General features: G+C 38.1%; 1 protein-coding gene across 1 annotated transcript; it reads left to right on the top strand.

Moving 5' to 3' along the window:
- The first annotated feature begins 43 nt into the window (after positions 1-43).
- Positions 44-7,648, top strand: LOC127415297 (probable ATP-dependent RNA helicase DDX20). Its single transcript, XM_051653997.1, has 11 exons — positions 44-344; positions 568-662; positions 1,500-1,668; positions 2,282-2,405; positions 2,572-2,714; positions 2,857-2,995; positions 3,190-3,248; positions 3,388-3,470; positions 3,544-3,649; positions 5,104-5,205; positions 6,314-7,648. The coding sequence occupies exons 1-11, from the start codon at positions 59-61 to the stop codon at positions 7,408-7,410; spliced, it is 2,403 nt and encodes an 800-aa protein (XP_051509957.1). The 5' UTR covers positions 44-58; the 3' UTR covers positions 7,411-7,648.
- The last annotated feature ends 2,502 nt before the right edge of the window (positions 7,649-10,150 follow it).

The following is a 10,150-nucleotide window of genomic DNA, read 5'->3' as shown; positions in this document are numbered from 1 at the left end:
GCTGACGACCGTGTGTGTTTATCGCCCTCTGCTTGATGTCAGCAGGTACTGTTAAGCGATGGTTCCGTATCTGTGCGACAGGGGGCGCAGAGATCCATTAAACGCATTTATTCAGTGCAGAAGAAGAGAAACAGGTCGCTTGTTTGGGAAAATGGCGACTTCCATGAGAGCTGCGAATGAGATGCAATCCAGAACCCGGACCGACGATGTTCTGATTAACGACGGGGTTGAGTTCAACTCTTTACTCCTCTCTAAACCTGTTTTAGAGGGGTTATCTGCCTCCGGCTTTCAGCGACCGTCTCCCATCCAGCTCAAGGCAATCCCGCTTGGCAGATGTGGTCTCGGTACGAGACCCAATAAAACAAGAAATAGAACCAAAACAAACATTTAAACCATTCAACCAACTGGGTTGTCATTAATCACATGCCACTAGTGTAATGTTACCTTCAGATATATATGTAACGCATAAATCGATGAATACGGTGTACTTGTGAGTTCTCTGTTGTGCTTTTGCTATTTAATAATACACTGCAATTATGAGTGAAATAATGTTGTCTTGCTATTCAGATCTTATTGTTCAAGCCAAATCTGGCACAGGAAAGACCTGCGTGTTCACAACTATTGCTTTGGACTCTCTTATACTGGAAAACACCAGCACTCAGGTATTAATCCGAACAATTTTATGTTATTTAGTGGATCTATCATAATATTTATTAATTTCCCAGTCTATTATACTTATTTTAAGAAAGTAAGCACACAAAACACGTGTATGCTCGTTTGCTTAACTTTTAAAGGGATAGTTCACCCAAAAATGAAAATTCTCTCATCATTTTATCACCCTCATGCCATCCCAGATGTGTATGACTTCTGCAGAACGCAAACGACAATTTTTAGAAGAATATTTCAGCTCTGTACATCTTTAAAATGCAAGTGAATGGTGACCAAAACTTTGAAGTTCCAAAAGCATATAAAGGCAGCACAACATTAATCCATAAGACTCCAGTGGTTAAATCCATATCTACAGAAGTGATGTAATAGGTGTGAGTGAGAAACAGTATTGCAGTAGCATCAATATTGAAGTCCATTTTTACTATATATCTCCACTTTCACATTCTTCCTCTTTTGTTTTTGCCGATTTGCATTCTTTGTGCATATCGCCACCTACTGGGCAGGAAGGAGCATTTATAGTTAATAAGGACATAATTGTTTGCCTATTTCTCACCCACACTTATCATATCACTTCTGAAGATATGGATTAAACCACTGGAGTCCTAAAAATTACTTTTATGCTGCCTTTATATGCATTTTGGAGTGTCAAAGTGTGAGGACTTACAGAGCTGAGATATTCTTCTAAAAATCTTAATTTGTGTTCTGCAGAAGAAAGAGAGTCATACACATCTGGGATGGCATGAGGGTGAGTAAATGATGAGAATTTTCATTTTTGGGTGAACTATCCCTTTAAAATAATTTTCCCCACTGATCCACACTTCTCTGGTCAGGTTCTGGTTTTAGCCCCCACTAGAGAGATTGCAGTGCAGATTCATGCTGTTGTCATGGCAATAGGCAGCGCCATAGAGGGATTGGTGTGCCATGTGTTCATTGGTGGAAGACCGATCAGTCAAGATAAATTCCACCTAAAGAAATGCCATATTGCCATTGGCTCACCAGGTGAGACCTAATTAAAATGTATTTTATAGATACAGAGTAGTTTAGGTTAGCTAATTAGCATTTTTTAAAATATTGATTTATACACATTCAGACCTCACAACCACCTAGAAAACATTTAAAACATGCTAATAATATTGAATGCACTCGGATTCTAAAAGATTTAGCCAGAATAGTTAGTTAATTCACACAATATTGAAAACTCTTGTCATCATTTACTGACCCGGATGACTTTTTTCCGTGGAACACAAAAAATGTTAGGCAGAATGACAGTCTCAGTCACCATTCACTTTCATTGTGTGTATATATATATATATATATATATATATATATATGTATATGTATATATTCAGGTGACTAAGAATAAGATTCTGCCTGGCATCTGTGGTGTTCTGCAGAGGAAAAAAGGTCATAAGAGTTTGTAACAACATGCTATTCATTTAACAAATGGCCAGCCAGCCTTTATCAGATAATTGTAAGGCAAAGTGGGATTTTTGCCATTACTTTAGGGACATTGCTTTAGGGTAATATAATAAGACTGTCAGCTTCTCAGATGGAGTGTTTGTGGCTTAGATGGTATCTTTGGCAGTATTTTAAAATAGTGTTGTGTTTATAGGCCGTATTAAGCAGCTAATTGAGATGGGAGCCCTGATTACATCTTCCATTCGTCTGTTTGTTTTGGATGAGGCTGATAAACTGCTAGAGGATGACAGCAGCAGCAGCTTTCAGGAGCAAATCAAGTAAATGTGTTTTTTGTTTTGTTTTTTGCCAAAGGGGACATGTTAATTTGCTGTAGAGACTTTTCTGTATTCTAATTGAACAGTTTTGTGTTAACTGATTCACTTTCATTTCAATTTAACTTCTCTCTCTACTCTCTGTAAATTTCTTGCTATCACTCTTTGTTAGCTGGATCTTCTCCTCTCTGCCAGCAAATAAACAAATGTTGGCCCTTTCTGCCACCTACCCAGAATCTCTGGCGCAACACTTGACAAGATACATGAGAGAGCCGACATTTGTTCGACTGAATCCAACAGATCCTGGACTCCTTGGTCAGTTTGCAGTTCTTTTCTGAATTGTTGGTGATTTATTTTGTGTGTGTGTGTGTGTAAAAGAGTACCAGGTCTTTCAAATGACAATTTAAACAATTTGTACATGGAATTCTTTGATCTGTTTTTATACTCTGTCTTCCAGGACTGAAGCAGTACTATAAAATAGTGCCCTCACATTCATTGCCTCATAAAATCTTTGAGGAGAAGGTTCGGAGTCTTCTAGAACTCTTCAGTAAAATCCCATTTAACCAAGCGCTGGTCTTCTCTAATCTCCATTCCAGGCAAGAGCTGTTCCCCCACTTTTTCAATTACTTACATTATTCTGAAAACAAGGTGATGTGAAAAGTGCAACATATTACTTTTCCAGCCCTTAGCCTTATTATCTAAGGCTATACAAACTTCAGACTTTTATTAAAAATTAATTTTTATATTTATCGAAAGTAATAAAAGACTGAGTTGAGCCATGCTTTTGCAGAGCTCAGCACCTGGCAGATATTCTCTCTTCTAAAGGTTTGCCTGCAGTCTGCATCTCAGGTAAGTTTCACCTTGTTTTAAAAGTTATAATCAAGTAAAATGTGGACATGTAAATGAAGGCCCAAAATGTATGAAGGTCATTATTAATGGTGGTTGTATACAGTCCCTATGATGTTTGTGTGTGTGTGTGTGTGTATAGGTGGTTTGAGTCAGGATCAGAGATTAGAGGCGATGTGGAAACTGAAACAATATCAGTGTCGAGTTTTAATATCCACTGACCTGGTGAGGCATGACACATTACACCACCCACACCACAATTACCCAGCTTTTAATACCCCACCCCCCCACTTCACAGACGTCACGTGGTATTGATGCTGAGAAGGTGAACTTGGTGATTAATCTGGATGTTCCTCAGGACTGGGAGACGTACATGCATCGTATTGGCCGTGCTGGGCGATTTGGTATGTCCAATCGAGAAGTTGAACAACAAAGCTATTAGGCACCAGTATATTTAAATCTTGAAATGTTTTCCTCTTTGTGGTTTTAATTAATGCATAATATCCACATTTACATGAGAGTGCGTAGTCAGTGATGTGGAGCAGAGTTTGGTCAGACAGGTGTCAGTCTGAAAGGGCAACAATATCAGTCAGTCGCATAATTAGCTGCTAAAAGCAAACTCATCAAGAGCTCTTTAACCCTTTCAGCTCTGAAGGTGTTTTTAAAGATTTTCTGTTTCAGTGGAATGCCCAAAATAAAAGGCTTATTACTCAAAAAAAAAAAAAAAAAAAAGAGGATCAGGTGTTTGGTATCAGAAAACTTTTCTATTTTTTAATGATATAGGTTATGATAAATTATGATACTCTCAGCCTAAGAAACTGCTGAAAAATCACTGCCAAAAATGTACTTTTCCCCCCTTTTTTTTCCTGATTTGACATTATACATCTCAGAGTGTAAATAACTGCTATTTTATTTAGTTCCCAATCATGTCACCTGTAGCTGAGTAAAACTGTGTTTTGATATGACAAAGCAATCAAAAGTTATAGCATTACAAAAATAATTTATCCTAGTGTCCAAAAGCCTCTCCAAACAAATAAAACTGTACACAAGAACTTATTACACATTCAAATACAACAATGACTAGAGGTATGTGTTTTTAGCCAGATAGCACATTAAGTGTGCACATTGTGCTTCATGTGGATTATCTAATGATCTCTGCATCTGATTACGTTGTGTGTGGGCTTGTTTTAACGGGAATCCCATCCTCTAAGTAATGATTCGTGATATTGTTTGTTCTGTTAATTATTCCTGAATTTATAAGCGAAAACGCGGCTTATAAACAACACCTGTTCACATGTAACATGTATGTCAAAGACATGCACTTAGCTTTTACTCACTATATTTTTTGTCTGTGAGTAAAACAAATAGGCTGGTTGTATTCTACTTTTTGAGAGCTTTCCAACAACAAATGACGCATGGCTATTTGATCAGTCTGATGTTTTACAGATTAAAAAATGTACAGTGCAAAATTATTTATAAATTATCAAAATAGAACACTTCTGAATTGTCTGCAAATTTCAAAGTACTTGTACAGTTTTGGTTATAATTCTTACATGCATTGTAAAGTACAGCTTCTAAGCTTTCAAACGATACCTATTTTGTTTTGGTCAAGACTGCAGTATTAATATTTTGACAATTATTTAGTTTTTCTTTATGGGCCAATCTGAGCTTAAAGGGTTAATGTCTGCAGCACTCCAGATTTAGAATTTATTATTGGATGGCTGAGACTCCTGTTCAGTGTCCACAGGTGTCTTGTCAGAATTTAAGAAATATAATCTGCCCTTCTATGAGCAGAGGTGGACATTATCAACATTGTCTCTCCTCTTTCCTGACAATGACCTCTGTGCTTGTGTTTCAGGTACTCTGGGGGTTGCTGTGACCTATTGTTGCCATGGAGAAGAGGAGAACAAGTTGATGGCCATAGCTCAGAAATGCTCTCTGAATCTCACTCATTTACCAGGTACAGAGAATGAGGAACGTTTTAAAATAAAATGTTTTCACTTGTATAGGCTGTTGACACTGTTGGGTAGATTACTTTTGAAATGCAGTCTGGTATTGATTACAAATTACACAACTAAATATTACATATTACACAACATGATCTCTTAGAAATCACATTTTCAGGTCATCTAATCTTTTGGATTACTTATCGCATGTTTTGCATCTAATTTAGTATACAGTGTTAAGTACTTATTTTCACTCCCGTTTTAAACATTAGTAAACATGATGAAATCAACCAGCAGTTTGCTTTTTTATTTTTAAGTCACTGAGGGCCCCCCACTCCCCACACAGTGCCTCTTTTCAAGTCAAGACTGGTAATATAATCCATAAAAAGTAACTGTAATCAGATCAGATTATACACCTTTTAAAGGGATCATGACATGAAGAATCAAAATTCTTTGATATATAAGAGGCCATTGTACTATAAAAACATACTGTAAGTTTCAGAACTCAAAACCTTCCCCTCACTGCAAAAAGAGCATTTGTTCAAACCAAGCTGCCAAAATTATTTGTTCTCTACTTCCTCCACATTGTGATGCCACACTGTGGTAGACATTTGCATCTGACCGCCTCCACAGCAACGCACATGCCTATTTTACCTTATCACTTTTGTAGCCCGCCAAGTAGCGGTGAGCAGTGAGATGGCAAGTAGAGAGAGCATGTCAGTCAAGAACAGAAAGCCAGTCGTAAACAGTTGGCGTTTACTGTCAAGTCTTAAAGGAGAAGCAGCACCAAAACTGAGCGTTTCTAAAAGAGGGTCAAAATGAGGGTGGAAAATGATCATGTTTTACAAATATGACTTTTTTTGAGCAAAAAAACTTTATTAATAATTATAAGTGAACCTCAAGAAAAATAATAAAGCAAAAAAAGGCATGTCATGAGGACTTTAAAATCTTATTACACACATTTGAAAATAATGTAATCTTATTACAAGTACTTGCTTTTGTAATTAATTATTACATAATACAGATTACAAGTAGTCCATTGCTATCCAAAACTGGCTATTTAGCATGCATAAAATAAAATAAAAACAGATTTCAGAATTTTCATGTCTGTTTCTTGCACAGATCCGATCCTACCTGGAATCATGGAGGAGGCTTGTGACTGGAATGTGATAGCTGAACCTCCTGTAAAACCCACTCAAAAGTTTCCCGATGCTCCCAAACCAGAGAAAAAGAAACAAGTTAAATCTGAACCCATGGCACCAAAGTTTTCAAGAGACTCTGACCTCTTGCAGGTCATAACAGAGAGTTCAGTGGATGATAAAACCTCACATGGAGCTAAAACCCACACACCTAAACCTAAGAGGCAGAAACCATTACGATCTGATACGATCTTGGAACCGGTTTCAACTGTTAAACAGAGAGAGGAGAGTGACACCCTTCCCAAAATCCCTCCACTGCCCTCCTTTAAATCACAAGTGGGTAGGGTTATGCCCTTCAGTGAGGCCGTGGCGGATTATGATAGCTACATAACAGAAGGTCCGGGAAGATCTGTAGAAATAATTCGCCAGTATGAAGGTTTCCACAGGAGTCAAGAGACAATCAGTGGACTGCAAAATGGCTATGATGATAAGGATGGAGCTAATCAATCAAATATTAAGGAGTCACACTCCAGTGAAGATGTTTGTCAACCGCAGGAGGTTTCAGAGTTGTCATCTGAACCAAAGACGGTTTCCTTGTCATCTGATGAATCCTGCTCAGAGTCTGAGATGGAGATGGAGAGTAAATCTGACTCCCCAGTGCCCAGCAGATCATCACATCACACACCTTCTCTGCCAGAAAATGGAGAACACGTGTACAATCCTGTGGACAGCAGCATCAACCAGCAGAATGAAGCCCATTTACCTGCAGCCAGAGTATCAAAACAGTCCAGCAGAAACAAACCAAGGCCTTGTAAACCTCAATCCCTGAATCCTCCTCACCATCATAGCCCTCCCCAGAAACACCAGTCAGCCTCCAAATCCAGCCGGAAGTCTTCTGTAGCATGGCAAAAGTGGAGGAAGGAAGAGACTGAGGAAGAGGAAGGTGCAGGGCAGGATTATTGGAATGCATACAGAGCATGGGTTGAATATAACAATTCATATTACCACCATTTACCCTATAACTGGATGACAGCATTTTACATGAACTCCATCTACATGATGGAAATGATGAAACGCTAAAAACATGTCATTGACTTTGTTGTGCTATGACCTTTGACCAACTGTTAATGTACCAGTTGCTCTTACTGATGCCCCTTATATAGCGGTTTAATTGCTGTTAGTGTTCAGGAACTCGTTAAAGGAATTTATGTTCCATTACAATGCATTTACAGTGTTTAAACAAGGCTCGAATGATTCTTACTGTAAATGGTTTGTGTGTAATGGTGTAGTTCTCTAATAAAAATGAATTAAAATCTTAGACTGTGTGGAGAGCAATCAAATTGTTAAAAATATTTAGTCGCTACCTCCAATTGTATTATACTACTATCTGAAACTATCATATACAAATAATGTATGTTTTGCATAGATATTTACCCCCAAAATTATGGAAAATACAAAGTGATGTAATAAAAGAAGCCACGCCCACTAATCTGAACATACCATAGTAAAGAAGCTGGATAAAAGGACTGATTAGCAGCAATAAACTTCAGTCAAGGACATCTTGAATAGGCAGGAGACTGTAAAGAATGGTAAAAAATAAAATGCTGAATGACCTTTCTAGACTATAGCGATAACTCTGTCTGTTTCATGATGTGCAGGCTTTTAGAAAAGTTACCAGGCTCATGCACGGACACCTTTGACGTGTACATGTTTTTTTTTTCAGTTTGGGGTTTCTCTCAGATAATGATAATTATACACTATTTCTGCATCTTTGTTGTGAGACAGCATACCAGGGTGTGCAATTTAAAGGAATGTTATGGGTTCAGTGCAAGTTAAGCTCAGTTGACAGCATTTGTGGCATAAAATTGATTACAAAAAATTATTTTGGCATGCCTTTTCTATAAAAAAGTCAAAAATCTGGGTTCCAGTGAGGCACTTACAATGGAAGTGAATGGGGCCAATCCATAAATGTTAAAATACTCACTGTTTCAAAGGTAAAGCCACAAGATGTAAACAGTATGTGTGTTAACATGATTTTAGTGTGATAAAATCACTTACTAACCTTTTCTGTGTAAAGTTATAGCCAATTTTACAACTTCGCTGCCATGACGATGTAATGTCAACAAACCCTAAAATTACTAAAAATGACAATTTAAACAACTTTACAGTTCAAATAATACAAGAGTTTTAACAGAAGAATTAATGTAAGTGCTTTTATAAAATTATAAGCTTCACATTTCTGCCTTTAAACCTTTCAAAAAATTGGCCCCATTCACTTCAATTGTAAGTGCCTCACTGTAACCTCGATTTTTGGTTCTTTTTTGGTAGTCAATATTTTGTATTGAACCCGGAATATTCCTTTAAACCATCTTTTGCAAGACACCTGTTTAGATCTGAGCCTGTGGCGCCTTCAGCACCATGTACAGCAGAGCGCATGGAAGCGCCTCCTGTCCGCTGCTCGGTGAGTTCAAATCTACAGGAAACCACCACTCAGCCCCAAGCATACGCAGCCCCAAGGTGCGGTGTGTATTCTCACCCCAGCGGACCGTAAGAAGAGATTGGGCTACATCATCATCACGGTCATTCTGTTCTGGGCGCCGCTGTTTGTCACCCTCAATCAGAATCAGGTGACTAATCGTACTGTGAGTTACTGATTTATTTGAAATCACAGAGAGCACTAACTGATACATGGTAAAACTCATATTTACTACGCCAAATGCAAGCGCAATATTTGGCCTTTAAAGGAATGTTCAATCGACATAAATTGTGGCAAAATGAAACACAGCATAAAAATCATTTCCACTCGTCCCTATATATATATATATATACAGGTGCATCTCAATAAATTAGAATGTTGTGGAAAAGTTCATTTATTTCAGTAATTCAACTCAAATTGTGAAACTTGTGTATTAAATAAATTCAGTGCACACAGACTGAAGTAGTTTAAGTCTTTGGTTCTTTTAATTGTGATGATTTTGGCTCACATTTAACAAAAACCCACCAATTCACTATCTCAAAAAATTAGAATACATCATAAGACCAATAAAAAAAAAAACATTTTTAGTGAATTGTTGGCCTTCTGGAAAGTATGTTAATTTACTGTATATGTACTCAATACTTGGTAGGGGCTCCTTTTGCTTTAATTACTGCCTCAATTCGGTGTGGCATGGAGGTGATCAGTTTGTGGCACTGCTGAGGTGGTATGGAAACCCAGGTTTCTTTGACAGTGGCCTTCAGCTCATCTGCATTTTTTGGTCTCTCGTTTCTCATTTTCCTCTTGACAATACCCCATAGATTCTCTATGGGGTTCAGGTCTGGTGAGTTTGCTGGCCAGTCAAGTACACCAACACCATGGTCATTTAAGCAACTTTTGGTGCTTTTGGCAGTGTGGGCAGGTGCCAAATCCTGCTGGAAAATGAAATCAGCATCTTTAAAAAGCTGGTCAGCAGAAGGAAGCATGAAGTGCTCCAAAATTTCTTGGTAAACGGGTGCAGTGACTTTGGTTTTCAAAAAACATAATGGACCAACACCAGCAGATGACATTGCACCTCAAATCATCACAGACTGTGGAAACTTAACACTGGACTTCAAGCAACTTGGGCTATGAGCTTCTCCACCCTTCCTCCAGACTCTAGGACCTTGGTTTCCAAATGAAATACAAAACTTGCTCTCATCTGAAAAGAGGACTTTGGACCACTGGGCAACTGTCCAGTTCTTCTTCTCCTTAGCCCAGGTAAGACGCCTCTGACGTTGTCTGTGGTTCAGGAGTGGCTTAACAAAAGGAATACGACAACTGTAGTGTCTGTGTGTGGTGGCTCTT

The sequence above is a fragment of the Myxocyprinus asiaticus genome, chromosome 24 (genome assembly GCF_019703515.2).
Source record: "Myxocyprinus asiaticus isolate MX2 ecotype Aquarium Trade chromosome 24, UBuf_Myxa_2, whole genome shotgun sequence".
In the NCBI taxonomy this organism is placed as follows: domain Eukaryota; kingdom Metazoa; phylum Chordata; class Actinopteri; order Cypriniformes; family Catostomidae; genus Myxocyprinus; species Myxocyprinus asiaticus.
Note: the sequence above shows the minus strand (reverse complement) of the source record. Positions and strands in the feature narration are given on the sequence as shown.

What these genes read in the sequence shown, in the direction of transcription:
- LOC127415297 (XM_051653997.1), top strand. Translation starts at nt 59, where the DNA reads ATGGTTCCGTATCTGTGCGACAGGGGGCGCAGAGATCCATTAAACGCA. An exon ending in GCTTGGCAGATGTGGTCTCG is followed by an intron (nt 345 to 567) that starts GTACGAGACCCA and finishes CTTGCTATTCAG; the next exon opens with ATCTTATTGTTCAAGCCAAA. An exon ending in AACAGATCCTGGACTCCTTG is followed by an intron (nt 2,715 to 2,856) that starts GTCAGTTTGCAG and finishes TCTGTCTTCCAG; the next exon opens with GACTGAAGCAGTACTATAAA.